The sequence below is a fragment of the Myotis nattereri genome, assembly GCF_964212035.1.
Source record: "Myotis nattereri genome assembly, chromosome: 17".
NCBI classification, from domain to species: domain Eukaryota; kingdom Metazoa; phylum Chordata; class Mammalia; order Chiroptera; family Vespertilionidae; genus Myotis; species Myotis nattereri.
Window position 1 is genome coordinate 35,893,167 of NC_138092.1, and position 14,394 is coordinate 35,907,560.

Consider the following 14,394-nt stretch of genomic DNA (forward strand, 5'->3'; position numbering starts at 1 on the left):
GGTGCTCCTAGTGTTTTTAATTCTTCCCAGATGGAGAAACATTTATTCTGAGAGACAGTTTGAAACTTCAAACACACTGTTTCAGTGCTACGTGGGAAGCTATCATTTTCATTTAACTCATAATTAAATTATAAGGTGAACAGTACTCTAGAGTCTATATACTATGAAGTCTAGACTTATCCTTCAATGTGCTTCTCTCATCTCGCCTGGGCTGGTGGAACAAGGATGGATGCCCTGGATAGAAACTCTCACAGGACATCCATGGGGGAAAGAGGGTTGTCCTAGAAGTCGTAACTGCAGAAACACGGTGGGGCGATTGGCAGCCCCTGGAAAGGAGGAGCTTGAATCTGCTTTAGAAGGTCTTCAAGTTGTCACGTGCCTTATTCAGATAGTGGCTCTCAGCACCATTTGTTTTGTGACATATTTAGGTATTCAGTATAGCTGTTTTCAGATTTATTATGCAATATTCCAATTCATGAAAATACTCTATTAAATGCAATCGCTCATGTAATTACTTTGCTTAATCTACAGCATACTTTAATTAACATTGCACAGAATTCTGATTTAATCAATTAGACTTGATCACGTATAACTTAGCTGTAAATACTATTCATGATGCAGCAGTCCACAATAATTATCGAGAGCTAAAGAAATACACGACACCACCTAAAACTAACAAATTTCCCATGCGAAGAGAAGTAAATCATAATTTAAATATAACTTTATTTAGGAAAGTAAACTATGAAGAGTAGATAATTCCGTTTCTAACAATAGTCTAGTGAAAACAACCTCGCAGGGAGTGTTAGAATTTTAAAAATATACTTTATTTTTGCAGCTATTCCCCAACAGTTAGCTGTGAGAACAAATGATTAAACTCAAGCAAGATTCATCACTTTTTTAGTTTTGTTAATAGACACATTAATATCAGTATCTCATATTAGTTTACTGTTATGGGTTGACTTTTGTCCCCCTGCTCCTCAAAAAGAAAAAAAAAAAGAAAAAGAAAAAGGTATGTTGAAGTTGTAACTCCCCAGTACCTCAGAAGGTGACTTGATTTGGAAATAGGGTCAACTGCAGATGTAATTAGTTAAGAGGGGGTCGGGCTGAAGAAGGGTCAGATAGTGGTTCTGGTTTCCTTATTAGAACACCAACACGGGACAACACAGATACGCAGGGTGAAGGCCATGTGAGAGGAGGACTGAGTTTGAACTTGTACCTGCAAGTCAAGGAACACTAAAGATAGCTGGCGACCGGCCAGAAACTAGGAAGAGGCAAGGAAGGATTCCCTACAGGTTCCAGAGAGAGCGTGGCCCTGCTGACACCTTGACTTTGGAATTGTAGCCGTTAGCACTGTGAGACGAATTTCTGTCGTCTCTAGCCACCAATTTGTGGTGCTTTGTTATGGCAGACCTCGGTCACTCATACACTCACTGAAACTAAGTTGAGAACTACAGCTCAACATGATCAGAATCTATAACATTACTTTTGACAGTAGTGTGTGGGGGGGAAGTATCTTGCTAAACTATTTTTTTAAAAATGCATGTGCTGTTTTCCATTTGGTTAGCTTTTACATTCTAAGCAAGTGTCGACGTAAAGATAACACTTTTTGTTCCTAGCACCCCTCTTCACACAGCACTGAGCTGAGTGCCTTGAACATAAATCAGCCAGCGGTACATTCTGTGGCTTAGTTTAAAAAGATTAACCTATAAATATTAAAATACCCACTTATAGAACTTGAGCCCTAAATATATACAGTGTTACTGAAATGTGGGAGTAATTATTGAGAAGAATTTACATGAGGTTCATCAAGGCAACTTTTATCTTGAAACTATATGTGGGTAATAAACTATATGCCCAGCCAATTTGTGGATTATTCAGGTTCTGTCATTTCTGTTGTCTGTATTTTGACGTTGAAAAAAAATATTCTTAGAACCTATGCTATGTGAAGGACAAGGAAAAATAAAATAATATACATTTAAGTTATTGGTGTCAACTTGCTGACAGATCTTATTCCATAGGGCATAGAATAGGTGGAAATTAAAAATATAAAAAATGGATTTTGGAGGTGATCTGTAAATTCTTATTTCAAGAGTTGATCATTGTTTGGTTGTTACAGGGGTGATCATGTTTGATGGGAAGACATTAGTAGACAACAGCAGAAGATCTCAACCCACACAGTTATCAGAATGGGGGCTCTGCAACTGCTTCCAGTCAAAGGCAAAGCTTCCTGGCATCCAGGGTCCGTGAAGGCCACCAGATGACACCAGTCAATTGTGTGCATCTTTGTCAGGTCCTTTGATAAGCAGTATTTCCCCAGTCTTGGGGGTCATCACGACCTTCTAGCCCTCCTGGTTGTTCTGAGACCTTTGGCTTTTGCCTATTCTGTGGGTGGAAATAACTAGTATACAACCCTCTATTCCTGATCATTTCTGAGCATGTACTGCCAGATGGGATGGATTGGCCTTTAAAGTCCCAGGTGTACTATTCCCAAGCCGGACTGAGCCTCAAACCTGCCTGAGATCCATTCCTGCAGATACATAACTGGAACTATAGAAAAAGAGATAAATTACATTGGTAGAACAAAGAGAAGATTAACATTTCCTGATTGTCTACTGTATTCTAGGTTCTCTCTGTGCTAGCCATTACACATATGATCTCACTATTTTTAAATTTAATTTTGATTTTTTAATTAAAACAATGTACACTTTATTTTATTTTTTTTCTTATATCTTTTTTTTGTTTGTTTGTTTGTTAATCCTCACCCGAGGATCTTTTCCATTGATTTTCAGAGAGAGGGGAAAGAAGGGGGAGAGACACAGAGAGAGAAACATAGATGTGAAAGAGACACATCAATTTGGTTGCCTCATGCACACACCCCAACCAAGATCAGGGATCGAGCCTGCAACCAAGGTATGTGCATGCCCTTGGCTGGAATCGAACCTGGGACCCTTCAATCCTCAGACTGATGCTCTATCCATTGAGCCAAACCGGCTAGGGCAACAATGTACATTTTATAAACATCAAAAAGACTGGGTGGTGAATAGTTGGGGATTAATTTTAAAAAACCATCTTCCTTTAAGAAGGGTATATTCTTTGTATGATTTTAAAAAAAACCACAGCCATTAAATATGACAAGGCTTATATTACAAGCAGTAGTCCTGCCTGGCTGATTGGCTCAGTTGGTTGAGCATTGTCCCATGCACTGAGAGGTGGCTGGTTTGATTACTGGCCAGGGTATATGCCTGGATTTCAGTCTCTATCCCCAGTAGGGGGTGTGTAGGAGGCAGCTGATCAATGGTTCTCCCTCCAATGTTTCTCTCTCTTCCTCTCCTTCCCTCTCTCTCTAAAATAAATAAAAACATTAAAAAACAAACAGCAGTCCTCTGCTCCATCCTTCTTCACTCCCAATTCCCTTTCATTAAGTCAATAATTCATAATCTCTTAAATTATTTCTCCTAGTACTTACCTGTTTATTTCTAAATTAAATCCAAATACTGATATTTCTCGATTTTTTTTTCAGTTTCAGGTGTTGTCTATTGACTTCCTACTATGGCAGATGAGGAGTTAGCTCTCCTACTAGTATAGCTCCTGTTCTCACAGATATGTACTTCTTCCTGTCCTTTAAATATATTTATATCACAATTTTGGTTAATATTTAGGGCTAACATTATTTAACTGTATGAATACTATTTATAGCTAAGTCATATGGTATACTATGATTATATTTCCTCTCTTGTATTACTCATTGTTTTCACCAGAGTTAACTATTGCAATTTTTATTTCCTTGGTTTCTGTGCTTTTATTACTAATTCACCCCCAAACTTTCTGATGCAAGTAAAAATTGCCTCTGAACCTGTTTAAGTGTTCTGTTTTATATTCATCTTGGAGAATTTCATCGGAAGTCTTCAGTTCTCCTCCTATTCCAAGTCAGTTTTTCTCTAAGCCTGACAAACAGCTGTTACTGGGACTTCCCCCTTCACCATTATTTTTAGGTTTTTTTCCCCCCATGCCTTTCTCCTGTATTGGCATTCCGATTTTCTGGGATCTTACATCTTTCTCTTGGTTTACTTCCTTGTTTCAGTAGAGCATATTCTTCACAAGGTCCATAATTAAGGAGCTCAATTTTATGAAAATATTCCACCCTGACATTTCATTGATTGTTTTGCTGGATGTAGGTTTTTAGGATAGAAAGGGTAGAAATTTTCCTCAAAACTCTGACACAATGCGCAGTCCTCCATTGTCTGCAAGCTTCTGTGGGGCTATTGAGACGTTTCATGCTACTCTAGTCCTCATTCCCTTGTGATCATTCCCCCCCCCCCCCCCCCCCCCCCCCCCCCGCCTCAGGAAGCTTTTAGGCTCATCTCTTTTGTCCAGCTGTTCACGGTGCATCAGATATATCCTCTGAGAGGATTTGTTTTTGCTCCTACCAAATACTGGGAGGGTATAACCAATCTGGGGGGAATCTGAATTAAATTCTTGGTTGGAGGTTTATCAGGTCACTTAGGAAGAGGTTTCCCCCACTACCCAAAAGTAGCTTGTTCCTAAGAAGCCTTTCAAAGGCTGACATGGCATAAAGTGAAGAAGCCATTTCCTCAGGACACATCTTGATAATAGATGCATAAAATAAATCGGGAGGAAGCCTGGATACAGTTCAGAGATCTGGTGGCTTGATGCTGGGATGCTGCGTGTGATTCCCTGGGAAGGGGCTCGTTGGGGCTGCTCTCGATGCTTGGGGTGTGAGCTGTCTCTTTAACATTGGCGGCAAAACAGATGTGGAATGCTATTTTCACTTTTAAAAAAATCTTCCTCATGAGAGACCCGGAGAAGGCCAAGGGGCTCAAATAAACAAAACAAAAAACAAACAAAAAAATAAAAAATCTTCCTCAGATTTCTTTCGGTTAGTGGAAACAGGTAGTAATGTAAGTCTTTTGTTAAAGTGGAGTGGTGTAAAGTAAACTTTTGAAAAGCAGGGGATACCTATAGTGTGAATGTGGGCCACAAACTCAGGTGAGGGTTGACAGGTGGTTCCAAATTCTCAGTGGCAATTTCTCCCCACTTTACTCTTGCCAAAAGTTGAAATTGTTCATTTTCCTTGTGGTCCACTGTAGGTGGTATGGGGGTTATTTGTAATTTACGCTTGAATCTCCAGAATCTGGTAGGAGAATCTGCTATTAGACTTCTCACCCCGGAGGAGCCTTGGGCTCTGTTCTCTGCTCTCATTTTCCAAAACGCTGTGAAAATCAGTCTGTACTCAGTTGGTGTGACAATGCCCTCAGGGTAATGATGCACCACTTACCTTTCTAGGTTCCTGCCTTTGCTCAATGTATGCCTGAGATTTCCTTACTTTTTGGTCTGATGTGTTAAAGATTATTTTAAAAATTATCTCCCCCCCCCCAAGATGTTTTCGTTATTTCCAGCAGTCCAGATAGAGTACTATGCTGTCATATTCCTGGAAATAAGAGTCTATATCACCTTTCTAAGCCTCAATTTTCTCATTTGAAAAATGAGGATAATAGCAGTAGCTACCTGACAGTATTTGAAGAATAATGTGAGATCATTACATAAAGCTCTTAATGCTGTGTCTGGCAGCCCAATTCATGTTTTCTCCTATTTTTTAAAAAATATATTTTATTTATTTTTTACAGAGAGGAAGGGAGAGGGATAGAGAGTTAGAAACATCGATCAGCTGCCTCCTGCACACTCCCCACTGGGTATGTGCAACTAAGGTACATGCCCTTGACCGGAATCGAACCTGGGACCTTTCAGTCCGCAGGCCGACGCTCTATCCACTGAGCCAAACCGGCCAGGGCGTTTGCTCCTATTTTAAAAGTGGTATTCTCAGAATCTAAACTCATGTGCTCTATCTTGCTATATTTTTATGGGTATATGGTACACTAATGCCCAGGGTAAAGCTGTGAATAATCTGAGGTCTTGAGAATTTTATACTTATCCTATTAAGGATTATAGTTCTTTGCATTTCAAAAATTTCCATTTCTAAAGGACCAAGTGATTAAACATCATTGGTGGATCTTAATCGAGAACAGGTGATTGATTGAAGTGACATTCTCAATCTGTACATTTTGTGAAACAAAAGACTTTAAAAATATCCCCACCTTAATCAAACGAGACTCTAATGGGGTATAAAATGGATGCTTTTGCTTACAACAAATGAGGCTATGCTCTTATTTATTTATTTATTTATTTACCTTTTTTTTTTTATTGCCACAGAGAGTTGAACTGCATGAGAGGTTCCTTTAAAAGTCCACAGATATGCTCACTTCAAACAGTTGCCTCTCTCTTTAAGAACAGTTTTCATCCACTGCCCAGCAGCTCCTGGGCAGAGTCAGCTGTCTCGCTGGCGGTTGACCTGACCCTCGGGCCATCTCAGGGACACTTCTTCAGCAGGTGCATGGCGATGTTTTTCACGGCCAGCATGGTCTCTGTACAGGTGGGTTTGATGAGCACCTCCGGCAGTAAAAACCCAAAATGCCCAGTGTCACGCAGTTCAAAAGCAAACGTATAGGGTATTCCATTTTTGTAGGCCCAATCCATCGAGCTACCAGAACTCACATCTGAAAGTTAAAATAAAAACAAAAAACCGGCCTTACTAAAGAGTCTGTATAATTTTCAAAAATGTATCTATTACTAAGCTATCCTAAATTCTTCCAATAAATACTGTTTCACAAAGAATGATTTAACAGAAGTTCCTTGGCCTCGGGCTCAGAGACCTTATAAATGAGACCTGCCATTTTTGAGAACCTAGTCTAGGTTTAATGCTTTTCCAGTGTATTGCCCTCAAAATTTCTCAGCCTCAACTCCAATGACATTTATTTCCACTCGAACTTCATTCACCCATGACCAAAACCACACTATGGACTTTTCTGCTTCTTATCACTTGGTTCTTCACTTCCAAGGTCTAGCATATTGCAATTCTGTTCCCAGAAAACCTCATTTCCTGTACTCCCCCTATTTTTTTTTTTCCTCCTAATGAACTTGTTCTTTGCCTTTGCTTAAGTTTGTAGTTCCCAGACTCTTCCCAGCCTTATAATTTCATTTGTCTCTATACCTGGCCATGGTCAATTACTTCACTGAATTTCTCACCAGAACTCTGAAAATGACTTATCTAGTCTTTTTTTCTGCCTTGGTTTTGCTGATTCTCAATCCCTGACTCAGGGTCTCTGCTTTGACGCCTTATGAGGGAGCTGGAGAAAGTCTTTGCCATAAATTCACACTAATCACTGAAGTCTTTCTTTGTTCCTGATGCTGCTCTAGGCTCCTTTTTCTACACCTTTACTTACTGAGTGTTTTTCATTCCCTCTAGTCCTGCCCATCACTTTCTTATTGTTCCCATACTCAATGAGTAGTGAGCCAGCCACCTCCTCTACTGACCTCATAGCCCTCTGACTTCCCTCCTTTAGCTCAGAAGAAGAAATGTTGCTCATTTTTTTTACATGTGTCACCTTTTGATACCATTCATTACTGTCTTCTCTGCTAGTGAGCGGGTCCCTTCTCCAGGCCTTTGTCTCATTAATTAAATCCCCCTCTATCTTGCAGCTGCATTGGCCAAAGTGTTCAAGCACCACTTTCCTATAGCACTTCCTGCTCATGATCCTGCTATATGCCATCCTCTTTTTCTTCTTCCTGTTACTTTAAAACTAAAAGAGAATTGCTATATGTTTCTTCTACATTTTCAGTTGCTTTCACTTTGGCTCTTGCCTCTATCTGTCTATGAAAACTTTTTTCTTGAAGGTCGCCAAGCACAGCAGGGCTGATCCCCGCCCCGCCCCTGCCGTCCCCCACTCAGATTCTACTTTCAACCTCTCCATAGCATTTACCCTAGCTGACAGTCCTTCCTGACAGCTCTCTCCTTCTGGCTCCTGTGACCCCATATATTCCAGCTTTTCAGCAGAGTCAAGAGTGCAGACAACAGAGGCAGACTGTATCCAATCCTCCCTCCTGTGGCTGCTCTGTGCCTCAGTCTCTGCTTTTGACAAAGGGATAACACCCACTGCACAGGGTTGTTGTGAAAATGAAATAAAATAATGTGCTTAGCCTATACTAGCTGTTACTGTTTTTCATCTTTACATCCCAAAGTACCTAGCATGTAGTTCTTAGCCAAACATACTCTTAATAATTTTTAAATAAATGAATACATGTTTCATAGAATAATCTTTATATACTTTTCTCCTGAAATGTATATAATGTAGCCTGACATACACCATTACGTTAAAATGTTCATCTATTCCAATAATACCACTTTTTATGCTATTTTTGCCAGGACAAATTAGACATAGAATTAGTGTGGGAAGATGACAATTAGATGACTCTGTTGTTTCTCAGGCTCCTCTGGCTTCAGTTAGGACAGGCTGTATCTTCATTGTCCCTCGGGTTAGAGTACACTGGAACTACAAATAGTCGTCATAGTAGCCAAAGCCAGAGACAATCTGTGCCAACAGTTAGCTCATGGTCATGTGACAGCCTCATTTCTATGGTAACAGGTTCTTCTCGGTAAATATCATACTATGACTGTGCCGTGATACCAAGCTGCAAAGGTGAAGTGTGAGATTTTTAAAATGAATGTTTTGAAATTGTTAATATATATTGGTATTAGTTGGTAGTGTGATTTTCCCCATTACTTAAAATTTTTAATTTTTCAACTATAGTTGATATTCAATATTATGTTAATTTCAGATTTACAGCATAGTGATTAGACATTTATATACCTTATGAGGAGATCCTGCCCAATTGGTCTAGCAGCTCCTTGGAACCATTACAATATTATTGACTATATTCCCTGTGCTGTACTTCCCATCCCTGTGGCTATTTTGTAACTGCCAACTTGTACTTATTTTTTTTTTAAAAAAGTCTTTATAGTTGAAAGTATTACATAGTCCCCCTTCCCCCCCATTGTCGTCATCCAGTCTGCCCCTGCCCCCTAGTCTCAGCCTTCCCCCCGCAATTGTGTAATTTGTACGTCTTAAACCCTTCCCCCTTTACAGCCAGTCCCCTAATCCCCCTCCCATCTGTTAATCATCTGCTCTCTGTATCTATGAGTTTGTTTCTATTTTGTCTTTTAGATTCCACATATATGTGAAATCATATGTATTTGTCTTTGTCTGACTTATTTCATTTAGTATAATAATTCTAGGTCAGTTCATGTTTTCACAAATGGCAAGATTGCATTCTTTTTTATGGCCAATGTATATATGTACCAACTCTTCTTTATCTGAGTGTCTATCCATGGACACAGGTTGTTTCCATATCTTTGCTATTGGAAATAATGCTGCAATAAACATAGGGATGCATGTATTTTTTCAAATTAGTGTTTTAATTTTCTTTGGACAAATACCATGAAGCGGAATAGCTGGGCCATATGGTAGTTCCAATTTACAAATTTTTAAAAAATATATATTTTATTGATTTTTTACAGAGAAGAAGGGAGAGGAATAGAGAGAAACATCGATAAGCTGCCTCCTGCACCCCCTACTGGGGATGTGCCCGCAACCAAGGTACATGCCTTTGACCGGAATCGAACCTAGGACCCTTCAGTCCGCAGGCTGACGCTGTATCCACTGAGCCAAACTGGTTCGGGTCCAATTTACAATTTTTAAGGAACCTCCATACTGTTTTCCATAGTGGCTGCACCATCAGTGCAGGAGGGTCCCCTTTTCTCTGCATCCTTGCAACACTTGTTTGTTGATTTATTTATTTATTTATTTTTTCCCCAGTGATATTTTTTTTATTATTTTTTTTTGCCTTCCACTATTTTTTTTTATTTTTTCTTTTAATTAAATCTTTATTGTTCAGATTATTACATTTGTTCCTCTTTTTTCCCCCCCATAACTCCCCTCCTCCCAGTTCCCACCCCACCCTCCGCCCTCACTCCCCACCCACTGTCCTCATCCATAGGTGCACGATTTTTGTCCAGTCTCTTCCCGCATCTCCCACACCCCTTTCCCCCGCAAGAATAGTCAGTCCATTCCCTTTCTATGTCCCTGATTCTATTATAATCAACAGTTCATTCTGTTCATCAGATTATTTATTCACTTGATTCTTAGATTCACTTGTTGATAGATGCATATTTGTTGTTCATAATTTGTATCTTTACCTTTTTCTTCCTCTTCCTCTTCTTAAAGGATGCCTTTCAGCATTTCATATAATCCTGGTTTGGTGGTGATGAACTCCTTTAGCTTTTCCTTATCTGTGAAGCACTTTATCTGACCTTCAATTCTGAATGATAGCTTTGCTGGATAAAGTAATCTTGGTTGTAGGTTCTTGGTATTCATCACTTTGAATATTTCTTGCCACTCCCTTCTGGCCTGCAAAGTTTCTGTTGAGAAATCAGCTGACAGTCGTATGGGTATTCCCTTGTAGGTAACTGAGTTTCTTTCTCTTGCTGTTTTTAAGATTCTCTCTTTGTCTTTTGCTCTTGGCATTTTAATTATGATGTGTCTTGGTGTGGTCCTCTTTGGATTCCTTTTGTTTGGGGTTCTCCACGCTTCTTGGACCTGTAAGTCCATTTCTTTCACCAGGTGGGGGAAGTTTTCTGTCATTATTTCTTCAAATAGGTTTTCAATATCTTGCTCTCTCTCATCTTCTGGCACCCCTATAATTCTGATGCTGGCACGCTTGAAGCTGTCCCAGAGGCTCCTTACACTATCCTCGCATTTTTGGATTCTTTTTTCATTTTGCTTTTCCGGTTGGGTGTTTTTTGCTTCCTCACATTTCAAATCATTGACTTGATTCTTGCGCTCCTCTGGTCTGCTGTCAGGAGTCTGTATAATATTCGTTATTTCAGTCCGTGTATGCTTAATTTCTAGGTGGTTCCCCAATATAAGATCGAGGGTCTCATTAGTTTTCTTGTAGATCTCATTAAGTTTATTGGCGGCTTCTAAACAGTTCTTGAGAGACCTTAAAAGTGTGGTTCTGAACTCTATATCTTCCATTGACAATTTTGTCCTGTTTCTTTGTCTCCGCATTTTGTTATGCTTCCTTGGTGCACCCCCTAGTGGTCTTTGTGCACAGTCTTATAGTTAAACGATTGTTGTAGCTAATACCAGGGAGGGTTTGACCTCCAGGCCAACTATGAGAATCAGCTGTGTCTGCAGTGAGAGAACTTCTGTCCTCTAGGGAGGTGCTAATCTAGCCTTTGCCTGAGGCTATCCGGCAAATGCCTCTGTGCAGGGCTTGGGCCGGGCGGGTCGCACAGGATCAACAGGGTGGGCCGGAGAGAGCAGTTATGGTGGCTCTCAGTCCTGTCCCCAGGGGCTCTGCCTCTCTGAGTCCCAGCACCCGCTGCAAACCTCGGAGAGAAAGCTGCACTCGCTCTGACCGAAGCCAGACAGTCCTGCTTCTCCCGTTTGAGTCTGGGTCCCTAAAGACTCGCCCGTATCTGGAGCTCAGAGTCTGCGACTCCCTCCCAATTGAAAACGCCAACCGCACCCTCCGCTGCCAGCCCGCTCCGCGCACTCCGCACCTCAGAATTTGACTTCAGCACTGCGCCTCCTCTGAGTGTCCGTATGCGTTTCTCTTTCCTCCTAGTTGTAGGACCTCCACTCAGCCAGCGTTCCTGTGGTTCTGGGTGATGTCCCTTCCGTTTTTTGGTTTCACTTTTGAAGTAGTTGTTCAAAGCAGCAAACTCCGGCGTTAACCTATGCCGCCATCTTGGTTCTCTGTTGATTTATTGAGGATAGGCATTCTGACATGTGTGAGGTGATATCTCATTTTGCTTTTAATTTGCACTTCTCTGATAATTAGTGATGTTGCAAATCTTTTCATATGTCTATTTTTCACCTGTATGTCCTCTTTGGTTAAACGTCTGTTCAGATGATCTGCAATTGCTAGTTGTCTATGTTGGCTTAAAGGTGCCTGAGAAAGGGTATACTGTCACCGAAGCTGCCTGCCACTAGTGCTGGGCTTGGGGTTGCTTAGCAAGAGGTACTGTACGTGCATACTGAGGCCAGACACTGCTTGCTTTGGGTTTGTAGACCTTAGAGTTTAGTGAAGTCTGTAGTACGGGCCAAGGCTGGTTGCTCATGTGGAACCGCAACTGGAGGTGGTTCCAGATGGTATGTGAGTTAGGTCGGCGGGGTCTTAGGTAATCACCAGGGTGGGGCAAGTATTAACCAGGTAGCTAGGGACTCAGATTTGTCACCTGCTTGTGCATACAGGCTGAGTTGGGGGAGGGCTCAACAAAGGAACAATGGTGCCTGGCTGTACTTCTGTCCTTGGACAGAGCTGCCTCTCTGGCCCCACCCTGAAGCCAGTCAATTCATTTAATCCCCATAAATCCCTGGTGCTTTTCTAGCTGCTGTGCCTTCCCTGTGATTTAGGGTGAGTGTTTGTGAGTCTGTGCTCAGGTCTTTTAAGAGGACGCCTGGATCTAGAGCAGCCCTCCATCTCACCTGGACAGATCCCTGCTGATTTTCACAGCCACATGTGGTGGGGACTCCTCTTCTTGGCCCTGGTGCTCTGGGCTGGGGAGCCCACTGAGAGGTTGGTAGCTTTCCCTCCTCAGGGGGCACCTCTGCAGCCAAAATATCCTTTCTGATTTGTAACCTCCACAAAATGGGTGTGGGACCAGACCATTTTGTGTCCCTGCCCCTCTTACCAGTCTATAAGAGACTTCTTTTGAAAATTCATATATAAATTGATTTCAGAGATAAGAGAGAGGAAGAGGGAGATAGACACATCAATGATGCGAGAGAATAATTGATCAGCTGCCTACTGCATGCCCCCATGTGCCCTGACCAGAATTGAACCATGATCTCCTTGTTCACAGGTGGATGCTCAACCACTGAGCCACACCAGCCTGACAAGGCTTCTTCTTTATATCCTTAGTTATAGGACTTCTGTTCAGTTAGTCTTCAGGTGGTTCTCAAGGGTGGCTGTTCTACAATTCAGTTGTAATTTGATGTGGTCATGAGAGGAGGTGAGCACATCGTTTACCTACCCCACCATCTTGACTGGAAGTTCATAATGTGATTTTTAAAAATACTGTATTTCCCCTTTCAGGGTGACTTTATTGAAAAGTAGTTCCGAAAAGGTCAGCCTGAGACTAATGATCATGGAGTGTGAAAAAAGTTCTGATACTTAGGACATTCTCATTATTAGCATAAGTAGTGTTAATTGACAAACCAAGCTTCTGAAGGCTGAAAAAAGTGAATGGTTACGAATATAATGATGATTAAAGACATCAGGAGAAATTTTCTACTTTATTATAATGCATAATCAGGTGTCACTATTTATACATATACACATGATCTGTGTGTGTCTACACCTTAACATGTATACATGGACATTCAAATATTTAGGATTTCTCACTAGATTTTTCAAGTCATATAGTCAATGAATTTCAGAGTTTGAAAGGCCATGAGATATGATTTGTCTGATTTCTCATTAAACAGTTGTGGGTACTGAAGCCCAGGATTAATGTCTTGGCCAGGATTATATCCTGACTTGTGGCAGAATTAGGACTAGAATCCATATGTCCCAATTCTTCATCTGAGTTCTTTCTCAATTGTTCTTTATTTTATGTAAAATAAGATATATTTCAATCACCTTTTAAGGGAAAATTCAGCTAAAGATGCTATGTAAGAAATAGAATTTCATAACAAGAATGGTGGAGGAAAGGAATAAAAAGGAAGCTCTGTTCATGCTGAAACATTACTTCAGGATTTCCCCAAGGCCCATTTCCAGGCTTATGGCGGTTACAATTGCTTAAGGAGCCCATTTTGGTACTTTCTGCTGCCATAAGATCTCAATTCAACTTGGCAGTCATTACTACATGACTAGAATATTCTCTGCTTCAAATTTATTTAAATTGGTACAGTGATTTCTGTTGAGCAGTGTGAAACTAATCCAATATAAACTCCCTTCATCTTCCTTGGCTAATTTGGTAGTCAAAAATTTCATGTTGGGGGCACACACTTTCTCTTTTTTTTAAAGGGAAGTCATTATACAGGATATTGGCTCAATAAATGACTCTAACACAACACACAGAGGAAACTTACACAAGGTGCTGGAGGCAGGTCCATATCTATATCGTATCCCATATACGGATCGAAGTGCATTCACAGCTTTATAAGCTGCAGATTCCTGTGAGGAAAAAATGGAGAAATTTATGTCACTTACATCATTGCATTGAAACCTTTGGAAACACTGCATGTTGTTTGAGCCCTATCAGTCGTCACTTTGAAGAACAAGGATGGACACATCAGTTAATAGCCATATTTAAAAATAATGTTATGTTACTCATTGTCACATGCTGAATTTTGCAATATGTTTTAGAACACATTTCTTTTGATTTATCCTCACTAAGAGCCAGTGATCAGTAACATTTCCATTTTACAAGTGAGAAAAGGAAGTCCCAGTGAGGTGAAATGGGCATGCTGG

At 40.7% G+C, this 14,394-nt stretch overlaps 1 protein-coding gene across 1 annotated transcript in view; it reads right to left on the bottom strand.

The window, feature by feature from the left end:
* Positions 1 to 6,221: 6,221 nt before the first annotated feature.
* Positions 6,222 to 14,394, bottom strand: part of CPA6 (carboxypeptidase A6) — a gene marked incomplete at its 5' end in the record, with an annotated part of 66,850 nt that continues 58,677 nt past the window's right edge. Inside the window, 2 exons of the mRNA XM_081111098.1 lie at positions 6,222 to 6,572; positions 14,013 to 14,097. Of these exons, the coding sequence (XP_080967224.1) occupies positions 6,385 to 6,572; positions 14,013 to 14,097 (273 nt within the window). The 3' untranslated portion in view covers positions 6,222 to 6,384. The remainder of the gene's footprint in view (positions 6,573 to 14,012; positions 14,098 to 14,394) is intronic.